Source organism: Phaenicophaeus curvirostris, chromosome 2 (genome assembly GCF_032191515.1).
Source record: "Phaenicophaeus curvirostris isolate KB17595 chromosome 2, BPBGC_Pcur_1.0, whole genome shotgun sequence".
Lineage (NCBI taxonomy): Eukaryota > Metazoa > Chordata > Aves > Cuculiformes > Cuculidae > Phaenicophaeus > Phaenicophaeus curvirostris.
The window spans coordinates 70,546,377-70,571,283 of NC_091393.1; the positions used below are offsets into that span (position 1 = coordinate 70,546,377).

The 24,907-nt window shown below is 36.7% G+C and overlaps 1 protein-coding gene across 1 annotated transcript in view; it reads right to left on the reverse strand.

Annotated features, from left to right (window-relative positions):
* Window positions 1–1,361: 1,361 nt before the first annotated feature.
* ADSS2 (adenylosuccinate synthase 2) overlaps window positions 1,362–24,907 on the reverse strand; it is a 37,175-nt gene continuing 13,629 nt past the window's right edge. The window contains exons 2-13 of the mRNA XM_069852422.1: window positions 22,673–22,775; window positions 20,082–20,150; window positions 19,077–19,127; window positions 16,854–16,920; window positions 13,717–13,824; window positions 13,345–13,426; window positions 11,677–11,803; window positions 9,261–9,415; window positions 8,390–8,514; window positions 7,612–7,709; window positions 2,720–2,869; window positions 1,362–2,150 (exon numbers count right to left, since the gene is read on the reverse strand). Coding sequence (XP_069708523.1) covers window positions 2,098–2,150; window positions 2,720–2,869; window positions 7,612–7,709; window positions 8,390–8,514; window positions 9,261–9,415; window positions 11,677–11,803; window positions 13,345–13,426; window positions 13,717–13,824; window positions 16,854–16,920; window positions 19,077–19,127; window positions 20,082–20,150; window positions 22,673–22,775 — 1,188 coding nt within the window. The 3' untranslated portion in view covers window positions 1,362–2,097. The remainder of the gene's footprint in view (window positions 2,151–2,719; window positions 2,870–7,611; window positions 7,710–8,389; window positions 8,515–9,260; window positions 9,416–11,676; window positions 11,804–13,344; window positions 13,427–13,716; window positions 13,825–16,853; window positions 16,921–19,076; window positions 19,128–20,081; window positions 20,151–22,672; window positions 22,776–24,907) is intronic.

Genomic DNA, 24,907 nt, shown 5'->3' on the forward strand with positions numbered 1-24,907 from the left:
TTATTTCTTTACTCACTCCTTGAACCAGCCTGGCCCCTGGATCCTTGGTTGGTAGTTTCACTGACAGCACAAATCCCCTTGGTGCCTCCTACAGCTACAGGAAGACAAGAGTACTTAGTAATTACTACCCATTGTTCACATTGCAAGGTCAATTCCCCACATCACCTAGGAAATGGGCGTATTGGGTTTTTCCTCACTAAAGGAACAGTGACATTTATATTTCACACAGTTATATCCCTTCTCCTCTTCACTGGGAAATTAGGAAGAGATTTTTAATTCAAGATGTCCCTTAGCTAGGGAGGGATGGTACAGTTCTCTTCCTGGACTGCAACACTGACAGTAAAACTAGACCCTCATCTCCTCTGGAAAAAAAAACCTGAGTATGAAGTTGTCTGGTTTTTACTGCTGAGAACAATCTTCACATGCAATTCTGATACAAAGGTGTCTCAATGTATCTCCCAGCATTCTGCGGTATCCTTCTCTTTCTATTTATTACACAAGTAAAATACACGCCCTACTAACTGCACTGTCACATGAACAGTTCAATAGAAAATGTTCCTTAAATGTCACTAGCTTTATCTTTCAGGCTTCCTGTTCCTCCCCTTATGGTAAGCAGTACTATGTCCACTGGGAGCATAAAACACTGTGCTGAACACCTCAACAGCAGCATCAGTCCAACAAAGCTATTCCATTTCAGGCAACATCTTGTTAACTAAGACAATCTCAAAGGCCTCGTATCTTTTATTTTGCATTCAAAGTCTCTTATATTCACCTGCATAGCTGAAATCTGCTAAACTAAATCTAAAACTATTGCTCCACCCTGATAAAAATAAGTTTGTAGGAAACAGAGTTTTATTTGAAGTGACAAGAAGCACATGTATATCATACTATAGCGTGTAAAAACAAAGTCATTCTCAAAAACTCTGCAAAAGAAATATGTAATTATTGGATTTTTGCCAAAAGAAATCAGTTTTTAAAAATATATAATAACAGCTATAAATTAAAATAATTCTAGAACATTTCTCGACACTAATAAGACAAAATATGTCAGGTATCGCAAGGAGAACACTTGTTACTCTCCCTACATCTAAAGCAAATACCTTGAATACTTCAAGTGTTATTTTTAAAGCATCTTCAATTTACAATTAAAAAAGCATCTGTGCTTTGCCAGTTCAGAAAGATCTCCTATTGGCTATATAGAAAGGAATTTAAAAGGGCATAAAAATGTTAGACTTCGCACCAAATATAAATATAACCTCATTTAAATAGGGAAACAGTTTGAGAGATATGCCTTGGAAGCAGAGAAGTGCAGCATTTTTTATATATCAGGGGAAAAAAAAAAAGAGTAACATTATAAAACATTTAACGCAAAATCAGAACAGTTCTTTAATAATTGCAAGTGAACTTTTTACATTATCAGTTTTCTAACTTTCTGGGCACACTTCCTGGTAAACATTTGAGTGTCCTCTGTGAGTTACAAAGAGTAAGTTTCCTGTGTTACAGAGCCAAAAAAAAACCCTGGACATTCTTAACAACTTGGCATCACATCTTTTTTTAAAAAAGAGATCACACAATAATTTAGACAGCATTTATAGCATTATAAAATCAGAATTCCCCCCTCTTTAATCACTCACAAGAGCAGCCATTAAGAATAAACAGAGCTTTAGGAATACAAATAATGAGGATGTAAAACTATCTGTGCAAAACTGCATTATTTTACTGCCTAAAATTTCAGGGAAGTAACACCGCCAAAAGCAGAGAGAGGATAACAAAGACAAACAGTCATGAAAGTAATGCTACTTTAGATTTTTAAACAGGAATTATATTATGAAGTAAATATTGAGTAAAGAAAAAAAAAACTGATGGCACTTTGAACAACAATGACAAGAGTCCTGGAAAATGCAGTCGAACAAGATCTGGTACAGGTTCGTGTTAAAGTCTCTTTCAGGAGTAGCAATTGATTTGAGGGTATCAATTCTAGCATTTCTTTCCATGCAAAAATTTATCTTTCCAACATCTTTGCTTTGCGGGCTACTAACGCATTTAAGATTGAGCAGTCTTTTGAGGAGTGTGCTTTCTTCCATGCATCTGAAATCTTTAAAACAGCTGGATCATTGATTCTCTGGATTTCCCTACTCCAATCCACTTAACTGCAGGAGAGAAAACAAACTTATTATAAGTAACAGAAAGCAAGACCGGATTGTATCTTAAGGTAAGATAGAAACTTATCTTAAACACTTAAGATCTTAACTGCCACATTCTGAAGAAAAACACAGCACATACTAACAGCATGTTAAGAAATGATGACTACATGTATTGTTCTCAATGCAAGAATGAATTAATGACTTAGAAAATCAGGAACAGTTCTGAAGCTGACATAATAAACAAATCAGTTTTCCAGATCATAGGAAAAAGGATACGTAGAAACTGTCAGAAAAGTAAAGATTTCTATCATCTCCTAGTTCCCATCTTGGGATGGATCCACAGGATCATCTTTATTAGGAAGCGCAAGAGAAATTTGTTAGCTTAGGACTTCTTACTGCTGCATGTACTTAATCACTTTACTATACCATTAGTCCTACTGACCATAATAGCAGCAGAGCTAAACCTCTATTATAACCACTCTGAAAAACATGTAAGCAAGTTATAAAACCTCAGTAGAGTGAGAACTGCATTGTAATCCAAAGAAAGAACTGTATTATAATCCTGTTTTACTTACCAGGAACACCCAATTCCATTTCTATAAAGCGAACGTAGTTTTGTGCATTTACAGGCAACTCATGAAACGTCCTTGCATTTGATATGTCCGTATCCCATCCTGGGAGTGTCTCATACTGAACCTCTACTTTATTTAAGACTTCCTGGTTGGCTGAGAAGCAAATAGGAACAAAAATATTATGTCTACAAAGATGATGCATTCTCTACCACTAAAACCACCACTGTAAAGCTTTTAATTCTTTTATTATACAAAGAGGTTTTCTCATAAGATAGTATCAGCACTAGAAGTGCTGGAATGTCCTTTGTTGTTACGATAGGCAGAGAAAAACAACCAGTAACCATCAGGACTTAGACTTTAGGAACTCTAGTGCTCTTAGTCACATGTATGCATATTTTGCTTAAATCATCATCTTTTCAGTCCAGAAAACAAGTTTTCAGGAAAAGTGATTCCCCAAAATGTTGGGGTTTTCTTTTTTTCTTTTTTTTGAACAAAGAGCAAGATCTTAGTCCCCCCCTTCAGGAGGGAATTCGGTGATGTGAAAGCAAAAATAACCACCAGCTTAAAATGGCATACAAGTGTACTTTTTACTGAACATAGTGATAAGAAGTAGGTCATACATAATAGACTTCTGATGCCCAGACCCTTTGCCCCAGACTCTACAACACATTTGTAAACCCACATGGAGTCTCATAATGTATGAACAGTTAACTGTTCCAATTACTTCTCAGAACTGAAGCAATGAGTATATTCAATTTTGTACTCCATTTAGTAACCTGCTACAATGCCGTCCATTAACTCTGAATCCTGTGATGATTTCAAGTGCTGGAAGTGCTCTAAGCACACTGTTCTGGAATTGAATCATTCCAGTAACCACCTGAACATTAGTCTTGGAACAACACTAGGCAGCAAAAAAATGCCTTAAGCCTGAAAACAGTCAAAATACGATCATAAAAAAAAATGGAAGGTCTCAAACATCCTTGCCTTCCTGAAAAAGACAAGGTTCTACCACAGGCACTGTAATTAATGTTATGTAGGCTCCAAGTCTCAGATCAGTCCCTCCTGCAAAGACAGTTAGTCAACCTGGGAAAGGGGTTTAGACACATTAGAGGTGCAAATACAAAACCGTAGCTAATCCTCTCCAGCATGTGGATAGCCAACAAACTCCAGCTCAGCATATTCAATTTTTCCTGGTGCAGGTAAGAGTTCAATAGTGGTGATGCTGCAGGGACAGCCTTTAGGAACCAGGCATTTTGAGCAAGGGCAAAAGAGGACTATGCTCTACTGACTTCAAAGCCCACAACAGTGAAGAAGTGTACAATTTTTGGACTGAGTGTTCACAGGTTAAGGCAAGTGATCCTGAATCAATACTTGCTGTTATCAAGACAGAGAGACATGCACGTTAAATAAGGAGGTTGGGTTGTAGAGGCCAAGAATAAGCACTTGCTTTAATGTCAACAGCAGTAAGAACTGAATTTTGGAGATTATCTTGGTGTTGGGTCTTGGGGCAGACTAAAATTTTGTCAGTTTGATTTAATGTCAAACAGGGGTTGTCTGCTGTCCAAGTGATGTGTAAAACAGAACGGCTATACTCAAAGTACAAAACCACAAACTAATCTCTGGGCATGGTGGATGGTCTAGAACAACACGCTAGCCTCCCTCTTTCTGAAGAGGGAAAGTGACTGAACACCTAATCTTGAAGGTCTGCAGGCATTTTTACTTTGAAGCCTCTCTGATGAGGCTAGCTGGGAAAATGCTGAAAGCACTTAGAACTGAACGGTCTTATCTTGTCTACAATCTTCTATTACTCTGCATTAGTTAAATTCCTTACTTCCCCAAAAAAAAGGAAGAAAAAGAAGGGATAAATTTGTTGATGTCTCAAATGTTGATGTTTCTCTCATTTTGCTCCAGCAGGTGTGATAAAAAATGATGTGTCATAAAGGTAAGCCATGGAGTCGGTGTAGTAACAGATGAAGTTACCATCTAGATTTTTCTTGGCTCTTCTCTTAGGGCATTTATCTTCTAGGCTTTCTGGAACATTCCTTATTAACAACTGAATTAGATAACAGAGAGAGCAGATATGATATCTGGTCATCTGGCGCTATAATTTGGAGAGGGCATAACGTGATGTTACTTCCAACTTAAAAAGAATAGCTGAAATTTGGGATCCTGACACTTGGAAGAGAAAGATAGTCCCAGCAATTTCAGAAACTGAACATAAAAACAATCATATAGGTCAGACCAAAGGCGAATCTAGCACAGTGTCCTAGCTCTTTAATCTACAGTAGAGGTCCAGGGAAAGAGCACAAGAAAAATAAGCAAGCATGAAGAAAAACTTCTCCACAATAACCTCCCAATTTCTTAAGGATCTGTTTGCAAAGTCTCCTGAGCTAGAGGTTGCCTCTGTCTGTGCTGGGATCAACTGACACCGGAACTTAGACAGGAGGCACTAGCAGGACTAGACCGTGGCTAGGAGGGGATTCCATCTTTCTTTCACGAGCTCCTATGACTGAACAGAAATGCAAATACAGGGCAGCTCCATAGCTAACGACCAGAGCCTAAATGATACCAACTACAGTCAGCTCTAAATTTACAGGACATTTTCAGTACTTGTTTAACAGGAGATTATGAAATGCCCACAGAATTATAAGCTAAAAAAACCTGAGACTCATATGATTCTCTGATCCAGCTGGAAAAAGGAACAATATATGAAATATGGCATGTTTTTCCTGAGATGGCGGGCACTGTGTGTGCTTCTAATTTTGAGGCAGGCATTTCACAAGAAGAGTAAATCACTAACATCTCCAAGAGAGTGGGAGGGGAGGGAGGAAAGAAAGAAATACCCTGCCAGCAAGAGATTCCCTGACTAGATCGCTTCTAAATTAAATTCAAAATGTCAAATCGGCAAGTTTTAAAAAAAATAAATAAATCATACAAGTGCACAACATAAAGTTGTAGACATCAGAAATAAGCTAATGGTCTGCAAAACAGAAAGTTACCTTTTGTTTGTATGCCAGGGGCAGGGGTAATAAGTAACCTGCAGCATATGTGCTGAAAATGCTGCCAAGTGTTGAGGAGTATAGCAAAGAGAGGTGTGGAACGCAGAGGCACTGTGAGAGACAGCATCTTCCAGCTTACCAGAAGTTCAGCTCAAACTCAGTCCTGTCACTTAAGGAAGACAGCACATCAACAGCAAAGACAACAGCCTCTACTAAATTTCTTCCAGAATTCTTAATTTTCATGCAGTAAAGAAAAATGGAGTTATGCCATGTGATGCTTCTATGCCAAAGGGCAGCTACCTGTTACTTGGGCATACACAGGCAGCAAAGGCTGCCCTCAGGAGCTGTAACAAGATTCTGGTCCCATCTGACAGACACAATGAATGGGGGGGAAAGTTATGACTGAAGTCTGAGTACTGGAGAACATGGCTGCCTGTTTATGTATCTTTAATGATGGGACTGCCAAAGAAGGTCCTCCCAGCTTGAGCACAAGACAGTCCAAAGAGCCCCCAGGTTAGATGATAGGGCTACAGATTAAGCATTTACTGAATAGCTCTCAATTCAAACCTGCAATTTCCATTATGTTCAAAGGCCATCTAAGGCACACACTAATTACCTTAATATTCTGATAAGGGTATCAATCAGGGGATATCTGAGACTTAAAAAGGGGGAAGCATTCCCTGGTTTAGTGCAAGGTGAGTACTAAATTTCCTGAATTAAAGTGCATGCCGTGTCATTCAGAATACATTCATATTGTAACTGGTACTTTTGTTTGAAAATACTGGAGGGCAAAATCAATTGGAGAACTCCCCCAAGCACATGAAGAAACAGAAGAAGATTTTGTTAATTCCTTATGAATTTCCCCAACAGATAGGTGCTGTTTTCATGAACTACTGGCAGATCATCGCTTATTCCTTTATACGTAACTATATATTTATACTACATAAATCCTGCTGTGAGTCGTGTCTGATTATGATACCTGATCTCCTCACCCCTGAAAGTTCTCTGCTGAGGATATCACATGAAAAACTGTAACTTGTGACCAGCCTCAAACCCTGAGATAACAATTAGAATGGGAAGAGACACCTATGCACACATGAGGAAATCAGGAAGGCCAATCTTTAGTACTGATTAGCATTCTTCCTCTTTCTGGAGTATCTCTGTTATAGCAAACTGAAAAAGACGCATTATCCATAAAAACAATATTTTGTGATATTTGAATACTTCAACATGAAGGTACATTCTTAAGGTAAATATTATCACCAAAACAGCCACTGTACCCCTCAGGAGCTACAGTTTCTCTCACGCTAAGCTGATGTGTGTTGGTCCTGCATTAGAAAATAGTCTTGACTTCCACTGAACTAATTGCTCATTTCCTCCTCCACTCTTTTCCATTGCATAGGTTCGACAGGCTTTTGCCTGCTCTGTGAACCATTAAAGGGAATTAATCTGTTAGAAAACACAGGGAGAAAAAAACCTGACTTTTCATCCAGATCAGTTTGCTGATGCGATTCACGGCATGCTTAAATGAAGACTTGTCCTGCTAGAAAGGGGATGAATACAGTATAGGGAATAAGACACTGGTTTAGAGTGAGAAATGAGCTTCCAATTTAGCTTGAAGGTAATGCAGACTGTATTAAAGGAAAGAGATAAAGCAGTATTAATATTTACATTTAAGAAGCTTTATACAGTGTTTTGCATCTTTCTAGTAGAAAAGTGACAGCATTTGGTATAGGTGTCTTCAAGGGTGCTGGTTCAGGCGTGGTATAGGGTGTCTGGTCCCTCTGGGAGGACATTAATGACTTGATGCTGAAGTAACACACTCCTGTCATGAATTTTACAAGGAAGCGTCAAATGCAGTATCAGATTCACCAAAATCTAAACAAGCAGTCTTACCAGGAAAATGAGGTATGATTTCACCATCTAGTTTGTATGCAACACCAACTTTGATTTCTGGAAATACATCCAAGATATCCAATTTGGTTAACGCCAATCTATAAAGAAATATTACTCTGGTTAAACAAGTTCACCAACTCTCAACTCTCATCGTATTGTACAAATACCAAGAATAAATTGCACATTACAATTAATTGTCTTTCCTTATAAAAACAGCCCGTACGGTACTAATGCATTTATCTAGTGTGACTAAAAGAAAAAGCAGAAAATTTTAACAGCCTTTTTATTGAGACTTTAGACTGGGTACTATATGAAAATGGCAAAATTCAAAGAATATGTATTCTCCAAAGTCATATGCAAATTTTCTACATTGACACATACTGATGAAGATACTAGGGGGTTCCACAAACTATATCAGGTTTTAAGGCCCTGGTAAGGCATTTGATTTGGTTTGAGTTTGGTGGGATGGCAGGAGTTGAGGTAACTTGAAGCATCAAGTACTAAGACACTTAAGTGCCTCTTGGATAATTTTAAATGAGAAATAACTACGTGCTACAAGTTAAGAAAAATTTACAAGTATGAAAATGTCAAATATAGGAACATTTAATGCTAGGAAAAATGAGAGATAGTTACTTTATCAAAATATTAAAATAATCAACAAATCTATACTAATGGTCTGAATGTTACTAGCTAGTATACATACAATTTCCAGTAATCTGGAAAAAAGCATTTCATGATTTTATGGCACATTGCCATCAAAGCTGTCAAAATAACTCACGCAGTAAATCCATTAATCATGTAGGCATATCGGAGTAGCACAAGGTCCAGCCAGCCACATCTTCTCTTTCTACCAGTGGTAACACCAAATTCTTTACCTCTTGTTTGCAGCAATTCTCCAATTTCCTAACAAAGAGTAATACAGGAGCCCTTTTTAAAATCTATTTGTAACACATGATGCAGGCTAACACTTAAAAAACATTTCACGATATTGTAAATTACCTTAGATGTTCTTCCATGTACCAGTACATAAAGGGTGTCTACTGAAAAGATGGAGACTCCCTTTTTACAAGGAGTCATGTGGAAAAAATAAGGGGTAATAGGTATTGCTCCTGAAGAGATTCCAATGGGACACAAGAAGAAAGTTTTTCACCATGAGAACAGTTAAAGATTAGAATAATCTCCCCAGGGAAGTGGTAGATTCCTGTACACTGGATGCTTTTAAGGCTCAGCTTGACACCGTGCTGAGCCATCTTATTTAAACTATATATCACCTAAAAAGGTTGGACCAGATGATCCCCGAGGTCCCTTCCACACTGGCATTCTGTTATTTCTGCGATTCCCCCAGTTTTTCACAAATTAGTCCAGTGGTATGAAAACAGAAATACAAAATGCTATTTCTAATACAACAGAATGCTATTTGAGCATCGCAAAATTTGTTTCTGTTCTAGCCTTCTATTCCACAGGAAGGTCTGAGAAAATGACCATCAGGTTTGGTAGTCCTGTAAGCTCAGTCTGGCATCAGAAGAATAAGACATCCAAACACACTGTCACCTACTCGCGTTTAACCAGTAACATTAATAAAACATAAGACAGACACACTAAGTTATTTCACCCAGTTACAGGTCATATCTAAGGCTGATAATACTCACATTATTTTGCTCTGTGGGAAAGGCACCAATTCCAACTCTTGTTGTATATGCTTTCACAACTCCATACACTTCTCCGACATTCTGTGGCGGCATGCCCAGGCCTGTGCACACACCTCCAACTGTGCAGTTTGATGAAGTCACGAAAGGGTATGTGCCTATTAAAAAAATTAGTTCAAAAAAACTGTTAATAGAACCAAACGAAAAAAAAAACTACTTCCACAATTAAAGAAAACTAAGTAAAGAAAAGAAAAATGACTCCTGGAATACCATCTAGTTCATTAGTGATGAGAGCTTGCCTCCAGTTAAATATTCAGCCCTCACCTAAAACACAGCCTGGACAGCAAAGATAACAGCTAAACATCTCAAAATTCCTAGGTTTGTTTTGGGGGATTTTTTTCTTTCTTTTCCTTTCTTTCAAAAAACTAACGGAAGATGAAACAGAACACACAAGTCCTTAGTGAATTTGAATTGCAAACAAATGCTTCAGCCACACAGTAACTACATATAAGTGAGAGACTTCTACCTCATGCTTCAGACAATTTTCTTCTGTTGATATAAGAGTCAGAGATGGGTAAGAGAGGAACCGCTAAAACAAATGGAACTGAAAGCAATATGGACAAACTTAACTCAAAATCCATCAGAGGCTGCTCAGCGAGGCTCTGCTTCGGGTATCTCTAGCTCCTTGTGCTTAACTCAAATCCCTCAAGAGACAGATGCAGGCTTACAGGTGATATATAACATCAGTTTGCAAGCAAGTATTAGTCTTTATCTTTCTCAGGACACAGTTGAACTTTTCTTTACTGACAGGTAAATATAGCTAATGGACGTCACAAACACTGCTAATGAGAAAAATGTTACATGTTTTCAGCTCCCAGCCTGGTATATTGGTTTATCACCACTCAGTGTTTAAGAACACCAAAGACCACACACACATACCACTACACCCCCACCCCATGACACACACATGAGCTTTGTCACAAGCTCCAGAAAAGCTGGATGGTCTGCAAATCTGGGGATTTACCACCTTCACAGCCAAGAGGCGCACATTCATAAAACTCACTTTAGCATTAAGACTTTTGTGCACCAATACACAGAAAACTGCCTCATTCAGAACACTCAATAATCAAATTTGGCATTGTGCAATCTTTTGGCTAGGACTCATCTATTGTTAACCCAAGTGTCCAACCCACTGATGGCACCTGCCTAAGGAAAGCAGATACTCTCCCTGTGCATGGCTCTCACTGCATAGACAGGAGGAAAATCTAAGAAGTCTGTACACATTATACCTAATGAACGTCAGCCTATTTGCATTTCCTACATCTAGGGAAAATGCAAAATCATTACTACATTAAAAAAAACAAAAAAATCAATCCCTCCCCTAGAGTTTTCTGCAAATATCTCAGGCTTGCATCAAGTGTTTTTCCTGTGACAATCTGAAGACTTCTTTATTTGACTTGTTAAAGAAAAGGCAGTTTCTTCCAATATTCAGATTATCACAGGAAAACTTGGTGCTTGCACTTAATAGTGACTAGTCTTAGACACATCCTCCTCTTAAAAGAGGAGGCTTTCAAACTCAGCATGTTTGAAGATGCCCAATACCAGAACTCTCATCGGTTGTATTTGTTTAACAGTAGTCCTTACAGGCTACAATTTCAGGCATAAGCACCTTTCCAGCAATTAAAAACGATACAGTTACAAGCCTAGTGAAACTGAAGAAAAATGTAGCAGAACACAGGACACACTCATAGGTTGTTTATGCCTATACAGAGGCACAACAATTGTCCTTTAAAATATAATAATAATAAACATTCTCATAAAAAGGTGTTTCTATGAAGAAGCTTCTAATTTAATTAGAAAAATCTCAATGTTTTAAGAAAAACTGCACTGTTTATATTTTCAATTGGTTGGGATAATTTTTTTACTCCTGCCTCATTAGTAATCCCGATTCCCAGCATCCTTCCTTACACCGTAAAACAGTGGAAAACTTAAGTGTTATATTAAAGTTTAAAAAAATGTAAGTCAATTCTTCAAAAATCAACTAGTATTTTGCATATATACTTTGCCTTTCAAAGCTCTACATTGTTTTGTCTCAAGTGTGTTCCACAGATGTATACAACTGTGAGTTATTTCATATGGAGTTTATAGACAAGTAATAGATACGCTCTATTTAAGAAAAGTCACCTGATTTTACTGTCATTCAAACAATTAATCTTCAGAGAGTCTAAAGACTTTTAAAAGAATTTAATTTAAACCTTTTTCTTCCTCCTTCTATTTATTTGCTAGTCATTCAGAGTACTGCTCTTCCAAAATACAAAACACTCCTGCCATAAGAACAGCTAACCATGGAGGAGTTTATATTTAGTATTCCTCATACGTAAGTATATAGCCATGTGTTTCTCAAAAAGGTTATACGTACCAAAATCTATGTCCAGCAGTGCAGCATTTGCACCTTCTACTAAGATCTTCTTTGGTGGTCCATGTAAAGCCTCGTACATGAAATAAACACCATCTTTTACCATTGGTTTTATTTTCTCCATGTAGCCCTGAATAATACAAAAGACTACTGTATTATATAATTCCATTATGATAAAGCCAACCACAGTGTAAGTGCTCTTGCTCCCTCATAACAATGCTCTTATTCTTATTGAAAGGAAAAGCAAATATAAAGAAATGCTAAATATGCCATAACTTGTGAATAAGGAAAGGAAGAACACTAGACTCAGATTTACACAGTAGACAAGTATGCCCTCCCTAGGAGGAAAGAAAGAAAAAAAAAAAAAAAAAAAGAAAAAGCCTTTTAAAACACTTTAGAAACATTCAAGCTTGAGTATAATCACAATACTTTACTGTACTCAGTATTTCATTTCAAAGTGTTCAAGATTTCTCCCCCAAACCACCATGTGGGGATTTCCACTTGCAGCCATCTGAAGACAACACACTTGTAAAGCAGCATAAATTTGTGATATATATACAGGTACATTTGTAAGTAAAAGTAAAAGCAAAAAGTTAATTATTGGAATTGAGTAAAGTCCCTGAGAACATATGGAAGTTCTCATTCTAATGATTCACTTCATATGAAATATTAACACTTTGTCTTTCATAATTTAATCAAGTGTGGTAGCATAAACCAAATGTTAATTGCAAGTAATTTTCCTCACACTACCAATACATATGTTTCCACCTTAACAAGGAGTTTCAGATGTTCTGTAATCCTAATATTCAAGAGCTGATAAACTGAGTTAGTGGCAACTAAAGATACAAGAAGAGTGATTTCTTTGGCCTGATTTTCTGATAGAATTAGACAGGCAACTGCGCACGCCCTCCCCTGTTTCACACATACGTGTTTTAAACAGTTTGTCAGATTTGGTTTTCTAAGTTGCAAAAACAAACAAAAAAAAACCAACCAAAAACCCCCCAACCAAACAAAAACCCGAAAAAACCCTCATATACTTAAGTTTCTATAAAATACTTGAACAAAAAAAGCTGGGTAAGGGTAAGACATCTGGACAATTTTTTCAAATAATAACTTGGGTACACCTCAAAAATTGCACTATTAGGCATAAGAGAATTAATACTAGTGAGAAATCTCACAGCTTGCAGGGAAAACAAAATTATTAACTAACCACACGACTAGCTTTCTGGCAATCAGGCTTCATTAGTTCTGCTGCTATCAACTTAAATTTTTCTATGCTGTTAGACAGGTTTTTTCCTTAATGCTTATTACTTAGAAGATTAATTTACTTCAGTTCTCAAGTTTCTGACATAAGAAATTAATATTCCGCTTTACAATGAAACGTACTTCCCCAGCTACACTCTTGGGTTTGTTGTTTTGGTTTTTTTTTTTCTCCTAGCCACTATGTTTGAGCAACTGGAAGTCAAAAATAATTCTTCCATGACAAGCCCTTTTCTTTAAGTTAAAGTGCATTTAAGGATGCTAGCTGACTCTCTAAAATTGATACATACCAATTTTCCACGATATGTATTTTAACTCCTCACACAAGAACAAGCATCAGTCACCAAGAGATTTACATATGAATAACTGCACACAGTGATTGTATCATTTAACAGAGAGAAGCAGGCTTACCTTGAGCTTTTTCAATTCCCCTTCAATATCTATCTCTAAGGTAGGATATATCGCTTTGTACTGATTGGCTAACACCTTGAACCTGGAAGGCAAAAATGCTTAACTAAGTTTTTTTTATTTGTTTTCCCACTCATGCCCTTATCAACCTTAGTTTCACTGGCTACATGTTTGCAATTATTTGGTAATTAAACAATTTTAAACAACAAAATATTTTAATGTTTGTAAATAGATAATTTAATAAAATTATTTTCATTTTTAAAGGTAATTTTTAAATTAGAGAAGTAATAGCAACTAGATCTAAACACTTACCTAGGGTACTCCCCAGAAACAGAAAATTATGCTTACAACTATGCATTAAAATACAGAAATTACCTCTCAGAAAAATCATCAAAATCAGAAACAAGATCACACATTCTGAGTCCACTTCGAGCTGCTTTTGAAGAATATACTGGACCAATTCCTTTCTTGGTAGTTCCCAAACTTGCAAAAGATAATAACAGGAGTTATTATTTATAGCAAGCTAAGGTGTTTTTTCCTTAAAGCTACATCCTCAGCATAAAATGAAATGCTGTTAATTGTGAGCCTTTAGAACTTTGTTTAAGCATTTAAAATATGAACTATTTTCAGTATGCAACTTCATTTCAGAATATCACTGTTGGTAGACATAAATTTATTATTCTTCTACATATCGCTGGTTTTAAACCAATAACTATTGATACCTTAGTGAACTCCCACATGCTTACTGTACACAATTCCCTACTTTCATACTTAAGGAACTGAATACCGAAACAACATCCTTCAACCCTATGAACTGAAACTAACTAAACAGCTTCCTAAAAAACTGTCCTGAAGACACTTTTAAAGAAATCCCACCACAAAGCAAGAGCACAAACAGTACAATTTCAAGTTCGTATGTAAGAACAATTTCAGTTAATTCTAAATGCCTCAGTTGAAGCCAGGAAAACAGAAAAAAGTGCTGAACATCTAAGAGTGATGAGGGTACTCAAAATGCTCTACGTTACAAAGGGTTCAGGAATAGATATTCCACTGCAGTCAATTCCAAAAACCTGAATTTATTTCCTAACCCTTACCTATACACTCTGCCTGAAAAGCTTTTTTCAGCTTCAGTCAGTGATACTGTAAGATAAAACTGACTAGTGCTAACTTTACTGTCAGAGAAGTACAGATCGTTCAGAAAGTGTCTTCTGCCGGAGTCTTGCTAAACAGTTATTAAAATGGAGCCAAACTGCTCTTTTTAAGAAGTGGAACGACATGCAGCATCTTCCCAAGTGTTCTGTACATTGCTGACCTTAGTTTTGCACTTAGTTTTTAACTGCTTTGCTTTGTTTGTTTAATCTGAGCAAACACACAAAGCCTTATCTGCTTCAACTACAAATTCTGCATATGGAGAGAAGCCCAGATTTTTTCCAATTGCCTTGAAGGTACCATACCATAACTCAGTTCAATAGGTATTAATTAAGTTGTTAAAGGGTATCCATTGATACGTGAGTGAACTGAAATACAGTTCACAATCATTACATAATTTATTTTAGTTAGGTAATTAGTAGTTTGGGGTAGATTCAAAACAATAATTTTGGAGAAAAAAAATCAAATTCTTCCACTTAGACTCAATAGTGGGAAAGATATATTTGCCTTGAGTCCAAAAAGACAGACATTCTAACCAACTTTTCATCACACAGTATCATTGAACCAGATCAGGACATTGTGACTTAAATAATTGACTCTAGCCTCCACCCCAAATCATACTCTGCAGAGAATTTTTTTTTTAAAGTAGGAGTTGGCTTCCATTCATCTTGTTTCATTAAGACATGCCAATCCATAAGAATTAAGCTGTCAGAAGACTATATTTACAGAAGTTAAAACAATTTTAAAAGCATAGTATACTATATTAGATTACCTTTTCTAAAAGATTTATGCAAGGGAAGCTGCGAGAGCCTTACTCATGACTGTTTTTGAGCGGTATGTGAACAGATAAAAGCATTCAGTTAAAACAGAAAAAAACCTACTATATCCAATGATCAACTTTGAAATGTTAGACACAAAAGAATTTTACTAGTAAATATGCTAGGCAGTCAAATTTACAGCTAGACATGCTAGCAGGCTACTTCAGTTTCCTACAGCAAGCAAACAGCAGTGTGTCAGCAGATGATCAGTTTTTTATAGCCTGTTCCTAGACTGCCTATAGAAGTACTTCCCCCACTACAGTCACTTGGATAGCCTTACAATTAGGAGGAAATAGATATCTTAGTACTTTCAGTCCATCAACATTTTTAATAAGTTTGAGAACTGTATGATTATTCGAGAATGTCAAGAACCCCAACAGAAAGGAGAAATAGAACACTTCTAAGAGCAACTTCCGTTTTTTAGCTTTGAATGCAACTCTTCTTTTGGGTTTCTTTAAAACAAATTAATCGGAGAAAAGTGGTTATTTCTTCACTGGGTTTTCCCTTACAATCTTTTAACACTAACTAATGAAGTGGCTCCTTCTCACAAGTAGCTGACAGTGATTTTTCATTGCAAATCTTGCACTATAGCAATTTTACATTGCGCTCCATAAACATTCAAGAATAGCTAATAAACACATAGCGGCTCATTTAAAAAAAAAGTCTGTTCTTCCATCTCCAGATATGCATGTTGTTCTTGTTTACTTTTAACTCCTAAAATAACAGGTAACAAGACAAGACAGCACAGTCCACCGTGAGAATGACGTAGTGTAAGAGTAATTGATGTTATCACTCAAGAGTAAACTGTGTGAAGCAAGATATGCCCACATCAGATGCTCTCTTAAAGGTTACTGTCATGTATGATACCTTTTACAGGTCTTGGTAAGGAAGGTTGAATTGTTTTTCACCCACACAAACAAACTTCCAAGAAGAAAGATTATGTTTACTGGTATCTTCAAAGTGTATAGTGCTACATTACTTTCCAGCTGTAGACATGTCACAGTTAATTCTGCCAGCGTTGTGCCCATCTCCAAAACTAGCAAGCTACTCACAAGTCACACGTTAGAAACATAGTAGCTAGTTCCTAAGTTTTAAAAATTCCATTAAGTCAGTACCAGTATGTCCTATACAAGGCACTTCTGACAATGAAGCATTGTCACATCAGATGTTTCAATTATTTGTAGATGACAAGGAGCTCCTATCTTCATAAACAAGTGTATTTTTACAGAAACAAATACCTCTAGAAAAAAATTAAAACATTGGGAAGCAACAATCCTTTTTATAAAGCGAATCGGGAACTTTTCATAAACGAACCTTTTCATAAAGCAAAATATCAAGATACAACCCTTTCATGAAGAATACAATCTTTTGCTAGCCACTGGAGGACAAAGGGGTAATAAGTGATCCTGGCATACTCCACATTGAAGAGTTACAAGGATAATTAAATTTTTTTCAACTCAATGACAAACAATAACAGAAAACCTAGGTATTAAGTCACGTGTTTGTACCAAGTCATCCTGTGTATGACAAGATAAAACTACCTACTTCTTTCCTGCTTGTTCTTGCCTCTGTTGTTCCTGGATGCCATCAGCAGCTTGGTGGAAATCAAATACTAAGAAAATAAACATAACTTAAGTAGAAAGTCTGTGTGAAACAAATTGCCATATCAGTAACAATTTCTTCAAAGCCATTCTTGCCTTGTTTAACAATGGGGAAAAATATACACACTGAAGAGAGGCAAACAAAATGACAAGGTTTTTTTCTCTCCTTTTACAAGTTAAATTTTTACAGGGAGGAGCTCTAAGGCTTTTCAGAGACAATTTGTTTTTAAAGTGTTTATTTTATAGAATACTTGCAAACTGTGCATCCACTTCCCAAGAATAACTAAGCCATTACAGCTTTGTGACCCAAAATAATGTATGGACAACAAACAAAGAAAATATACAGTTGAAATAAAATGCTGGAAAATAAGTTATAGTGAAAAATGTCATACTCTGTTTATTTCAAGTTCTCACCTGAAATTTCATTTTTATTCATTAAAGATTTCTTAAACCATTTGTTTTGGGCAACATCAATTAAAATACCTTTGGCAGACGCTCCCACCCACAACTGTTACACAAACATAAGTCATCTACACAAGTCCCAATTTGTTTTAAAGCCTTATATATTATTAATGACAAAGATTATGCAAAGTATTCTGTGCAGCAATTCTTTGTCTACCATAAAAGCAAAGCCAACATCAACTTGTGTCAAATACAGTGGTGCAGCAATTTGCAGGTTAACGGAAGCCAGCTGATTTTTCTTAAGTACTATCTCCCCAACAGTTAAACAACTAATCTACAAATTACACAGGAAAGACCGAACACTTCTAAGAAACAGACTCATTTAGTAAGTACTCTAGTCTCTCTAGAACAAGAGTGGTTTTCCTCGTTTGCCTTACTAATTTATTTTTGTCTTTATTTCCACACATCCCCGTAACATAAAGGATTAGATTATCCCCAGAAGCTTGAACCTATTTTTGGTTGATCTTTTCTTACAGACTATCATTCACAGGTTGGCAATACTCATTTCAGAAAGGACAAATTTATCATGACAACGGATGGCCAGACTGCCATCAAAAATTTCCTAAACGTAAGTATTCTGAAAGTTCATATGTCAAGAGTCTGAAGTTACTCATGACCTGTTTAGCTATGAAAACTTCACAGTACTGCCGCTGTAATATAATCATCACGGAACAACTTTTCTAACAATCTAGTCTTTTCCAAGTAATTTACCTACAATGACTCTACTCCTAGAAAATATTTTAATGACTTGGGAACAGTTACTCAGCTATATCAAACTCAGTAGTTACTCCAAAATAAAAATATATTTAAGCTATTTCAGATAGGTTTTTTAAAAAGAAGAAAAAAAAACACAAAACAAAAAAACAATAAAACCACATCTCCTCCCCCCTTCAAAAAAACCAAAAGTAAGCCCAAAACTTTTCCAGTGTTCTAAGCTTTTATCTGATGAAGACCCAAAAAGTCTGCATCTTCAGATATCTACCAGAGCAACAATAAGCCTATTCCCTAATAAGTGCAGTTACAGAGCTGTTATGTTACAATACCTAAAGATCTAATTTAAAGGATGAATTTATGTAATAAAGATGTCCTAAGAGTGATACAGGAAGAGCCTCTGAAGCTCTGTGTTGGTGGTTTGGACTACAAACACTATTTCACTCCAGACTCTGAACTGCAGAGCTAACTGGCTGAAGCTAACACTTGAGTTCTCTTCATCTCTGTAGATTCCTTCCCATAAAGACTTCTTTCTGAAGGTTGTGGCAATTTACTGGGTAGGGAGCGTGTTAGTTCAGAAGTCAGGCCCAGTCACGTGGTTTCCCAGCAGAAAAGCTGCTACAAGCAACACTGCCATTTCACCAAAGGGGAAATGAATCCTTCAGTCAATTAACTTCTGAACTGCTTTTTGACTGCTTTGAACCTCTAAGCTTGGAAAGTGAGCCTTCTTTCCTGACTAGGTTATGCTTATGGAATAGAATTAAAGAGTCATTAGAATATAAACCTAGAAAGGTCCAGAGTGGTAAATGATTTTTTTCTAGGATCTTCAATAAACCAAAGCAACATATGGGGACTTAATCCAAAGAAAAGTACATACCTATATAAAGAGATGGCTAGAAATTGTTATGCTTTTACTGCCATGGAAAGTTGAGAGAAAACAAAGATTAACAAAAAAAAAAATCAACAAAAAACCAAACCACAAACAGGAACTTACCAATATGGGCCCTGTCAGAAATTATTAGCCTTTTTTCCCAGCCTTCTAGTCCTTAAAGACAAAATGTAATAGTTCAAATTATGTTTAGCGTAGCATTTTTAATTCCAATGTATAAAGGATAAACACTTTGCATATTTAGTCTTCAATCTGTTTAAAGATTGAGCAATTATGTTCCAGAGGAAAAAAAAATGCAGATTTCAATAATTAAAACTTGGCATCAGCCTGTAAAGCTAGAAAAGTCAAGCTTATGCTTCAGAAGAACTGTAGCTATTCTACTAGTTCCTGAATTTCAGGTATCAAATAGTAGTTGTTTGGTTTTGAATAATCCAGACTATTTATTTACTTCACTTATAGTAGGTGGCTGCCAAGCATGACCCTAGACCTAACAGGAAGTATCCAAAGTTCTGATCAAGAAGAGATTACCACAGTATTTGTTCTTATTAATACTTATCATCAAACTTTACACTAATATTGTAAGAGGTAGAACAACCATGAACAGGCAGCACACTTAAACAAATTGTTTCACTTCTTGAATTCACTGCTTAAGCAAGAGAAATGTCAGCAGATAATTAACGTTCAGAACATATTCTCTTCTGAAATTGTAAAGGGACTCCTTTTGTCTGCTTTCCCACAAGGGCCCCAGGTGAGAGTCCTGTCAGAAACTGGCAGCTAAATGGAATTTGGAAAAACACGTTGTACTCAAACCTCTACAGCAGCATCTTTTGAGGAGGGCAACAGAACAAATGAGGCAGTAGGGGTGTGAAAGGAAAACACTGATAACCAAAAGGGAAGATAATAAATTAGGTTATCTGCTGCTCTAAGCAGAGCAGGATGGGGAATGGGGTTTCTCTGCCTGTTTTGCAGTCCGTAACCAAGTTCCACTTGCTGGAATAATAGCTGATGTGATGGTTGTTGGTTTTACATATTAAATATGGCATCAGCTGTTACAAAATCTTATCATTCCCCACAAATTGTTTTAAGAGCAGTGTCTTAAAATTTTCTCACCTTTTCCTTTCTTTACATTTTTTTCAGCCTCTTCAAAGAGTCCTGGCAAATGAATTACAACACCATTTCCTGAAGAAAATCACACAAAATTTAATGAATTACATTGAGCACGGAAAAAAAAATATTGCAAACAATTCAGACTCTTCACATTTTGTATGCAGAGCATTTTATTTAAGTTTTCAAATTTTCAACACATTCTTAGGAATTCACCTGTAAAAGACTGATTTACATCTCAAGTCTGCATTTCTAATGACAAACATTGAATCTTTACAATAAATGTGAACTTTCAATTTAGATCAGACAAACGGTAGCAGTATCACGGGACAGTTCCGAATGCAACTTCCTCTTCCTCATATCAAAAATCAACTTCCGTCTTTGTACTTCATTTTAATAACGCTATTGTTTTTTAACAACTTCGCACATTTCTATCATAATTATAAACACAAGCATCCCATCAGGCACTCTTCATCTGTAAACAGACATAGAATATTTCATAGGTAAGAGCTGAGGTTGTTAATAGACTAGCAAAAACAAGAGGAAAAAGCTCTATCAAAAGCAAGCTCACTTTCCTTGAGCTGTCACATTGCTCAGAAAAAGACTACTAGCTCATACAATTAACCAGCATCACTAACTGCCTAAGGTAGAGTATTTCCATATGGCAAAAGTGAATCATTTAAAGGACACACAAAACTCAGTAAGCCAGTAGATCCAACGATATGAGTATGATAACATCTAGCTAAAGAATGAAGGGACCTGCCACGTGAAACTACTTGCATATCACCCAGTATCACACAGATAAAAGCATTTTGGCTTTTTTTTTCCTACTGTTCTTTTTTTTTTTTTGAAACTGTAAGCCCTTACAGTGAAATACTAATCCAGGTTGTTTTGGGTTTGTTTTTTTTTCAGGAGAGGTCTCATAGAATGATAAGGTTGGAAAAGATCTTCGAGATCATCAACTCCAACCATACCTGTCTACTACTAAATCATGTCCCCAAGCACCTCATCTACACATTTTAAACACAACACAGGCCTAAAAGCAGATAGAACAACAAACTTCAGACCAGACTGAGAGACAGCAGATACAGACAAGAGCATATGTAGAAATCTCTCTCGGGTCTACCATATTTTTAAACTATGGGGTCTTTCCTACTCAACCTTGAGTCCACCAAATAAAACATGGTAAACGGGCATCATTTTTTACTGTTTTCAAGCAATAACCTTTTAAAGAAACATAATACAGTAACACAGCAAAAGGGAATAAAAGTAGCATCATCTGCCACAGCCCTCAAAACTAGAAGCTGATAACATCCCGATCTTCCCTTCAGAGTGAATCTATTCCCACACCCACTAGCTCAGTTTCTGTGGAAATTTCTTGCCTGGGAGGGCAAGTTGATCCAAAACTATCCCATTATCAAGTCACAATCTAAGAGTTGAAAGGAGGCAATTAACCACCAATTTTCATCCAGAAAAGAGTTAATCCTGACTGCAAGTATACAGTCACTACAAGCTGGACCCTAGAATCCAACAAGTACCATTTATGAATCAAGTAACTAGCAACAGACACTCTTTAGTTGCTAAATTGTCACCAAACTGTCAATGACTACTTACTCTCAGCATATGTACCAAGCCCAGAGCCAAGACTACAGGCTCCAAGCAATAAGATACACAGGAAGAAGTGATACGAGCAGCAAGGCTAATAGAGTCCTGAGTTGGAGAACTACACTGTGTAAGGGACAGGAGTTTTGGGTATCAAAAAAGCAGGACAGAAGTGCTGATAGGTCATCGTCTTTAGTGACCCAGACACTCACCTGATCTGTGAAACAGCACACAAGCACATGCATAATTAAAACACTGTGTTGACATGTTATATACTTAGCTTCATTTTTAGAAGGAAATTTTAAGGGCTACAGAGCATTGTTGAGTAGGTTGGTCATTCAAGCAATCCAAAGGGAAAAAAAACCACATAGGATTGGAAACAGGATTTGAAGAAACAGAGAGGGGTAAGTAGACTTGTAGGGAGAACAGACAGGATAATCTGAACTCCCCTTCAGGAATCAAACAGATCATAGATCCTGACATCACATAGTACTGCCACTGACCTAAACCTCCTGAGGTTACTCCTAAACCTCCTGAGGTTACTCCCCTGAGAGGACTTCTTGGCAAGAAGTACGTAGTGCAGAGCCAGCATTCATTTTACAGTCCAATGCAAAAGGGAGGAAAGATCTATGTTTCAAAAGGTACTGGTAGTTACTTAGCAGGGCTGAAGATTAAAACAAAGAGCAAGAATTCTGAGAATAAAAGAAACAACTGGTAGAGAAAATAAGAGGGAATGGGAGAATGAAGATATGCTGAGCAGCTAGCTGTTTGCATTGATAGGACAGATGAGAACAAAGATGAACTATGCAAGATGATAAAAGAAAACTCTGTAGCCCATATTTCACAGCTGAGTTAAGAAGATAGTAGAGCAGTTCAGCCTATGAGAAACCAAGGAAGAAAAATCCTGATCCTGTATGTCTTCAGATACGTTTTGTTATTCTAATATGTTAGAAGTCTGTAACTACAGCCCAGTTTTTTTGATATATTCCACTTACCAATGAAGGCAGTGACTTTTGGATTGATGATCCCACTTGGCAGAAGATGAAAGTCATACTCCACAGAATCCACAACAACTGTGTGCCCGGCATTATTGCCTCCCTGGGCCGAGGAAGAGGTGGGGGGGGGGGGGGGGGTGGGCAGGAAGAGAAAAAAAAAAGTTTTAACAGTTTTTTATACTGAAGACAAATGAACACACAGTACAGATATGGAATAAACTGGTCCCAGCTTGAATCCCATAGCTCTCACTCCTATTACTGACAAAAGATCTTTCAGAGATATTTTCCCAGGAAATCAGCCAAACTCATTTTGTCAAACTTGACAATTTCAACATCAGCATTATCTGTCATATAGACTTTGGACAGTATTTTTGTTCAAAGGTATGAAAGGCTGGAATAACACTAAAATGTCTTAGTCTAAAAATTATTGGACAGAAGCATAAATCTAGAACATGCAAACATTTCTAAAAGCCATCTTCAGTTTTTCTAGGTTCGTATTACAGTTATGGAGTGCAGGTATTTAAAATGGAACTGCAAACTTAGCAAAAAAAAAAAAAAATCACCAGTTCGACTGAGTATATAAAACCATACAATTACTGGGAACAATAAGTCTGGCTCTTTGGCGACATGCAGGCTTGTTGCTCTGATACTTGGGTTCACTCTTTTGGGCATTTGTCTATGAATAGTGACCAGCAAAGTTAACTTGTTCATTCTATACTCTCTTAGGCATAAGAGAGTTCTGTAATAGCACAAGCCATTTCTATCTGAAACGTGCTCTTAAGGGGCAAATTTAGAGGCAGCTAAGACCTGTGGTTTTGTAAGGTACCAGAAACCATTTACATCAAACTAACACGCCACATTTCTAGCTTTTTTTAATCACCCCAAAGAGAGTATTTAGAGGTTTACTAAACTCTGAAATATGTCTAAAATGCAGAAAGAAGCCTATGACCAAATCTTAAAGAGGGTCATGACAGGCTTATGAAACTAAAAAGATTACAAAATAATTACCAAATATCCCCAGTTCTTGCTTACTGTACTTCTGAAAACAAGCTTACACTCTCATGACTGAGTCATTTGTGCAAGACAAAGTTACATACAAAATGGTTCTGTTTGTCATAGCTACAGAAACATACTTTACAGGCATCTTGCACCAGAAATAAGCAAACTGTTTCACAGAAAGAAAGCCTTAAAGGAAAGACTTTCAATGTAAGCCTTCTTTCAGCACAAGAAGAAAGCTGAAAGGAGCTGAAGAAAGGCACTGTATAAAAACAATAAGAAAAAAGAAACTGTATGAAACATTAATCTGTGGAATTATAGATCGGAAATATTTCAGAATAACATATCACAGATCTTCCCTAAGCAATGGATTCAACAGCTACTCACTACTACATTTACAAAGCATGAATGCAATACATAAAGCCATATATCTGACATTACAAATAAAGAATATTCTTAGACATGAAACACTTGTGCCACTATATAAACCAACACACCATAGGTAACAGCCTAATCTCAGGGAAGTTAGCAATAAAAAAAATCTTGAAATTTCAGCATTATTTATCTGAGGGTGTATAGCCATACCATCTCCTTTGGAAACAGAGGGAAGACTTACAAACCTTCACCCAAGAAAGGATATTTCAAATTTAAGGAAAGTTTATATTATTTACTAATACAATGTAGAGTTTTCCTCTACTAATTTCATGTTTTGTTTCTCAATGGTCATTGTAGAGATTAGATCACAATTACCAATAAACCCTTAAGTCTCTTAAAGCTTGCCAAGCTACTGGTGCCATTCAGACACGGTAACTTAAAAGTTCAGTGGTCACATGTGCTTAAGTAAGCAGATGTACAGCATGCAGGCTCACACTTTGTCAATCATGAGACCATAGCTGCTGCATTTTGGTGCCATCAAGAGTTCCTCCTTGCAGTGCTGAGTGATGCCAAGGTATGTTGGCTCTGTGCTCATTGAAAAATATCCCACAGGTGACAGAATAAGAATGGCATTTCAGCTTTTAAAGCTTGAACTGCATACCCAGCATAGCTCATACTTCATCTAGACACAAGCTAGTTTTATAATATTTCTGCAAGTCTACTGTGAGCAGGTTTACTTAAAGGGGTTTTGCTAGAGACTGAAGTAGAAAACTTGACATTATGTGTGATGAATCACCATCTGAACATACTCTTAGGCCATACTAATGCCTCAAAGTTTCAAAATGCTTGCTTTCAGATTGGCCT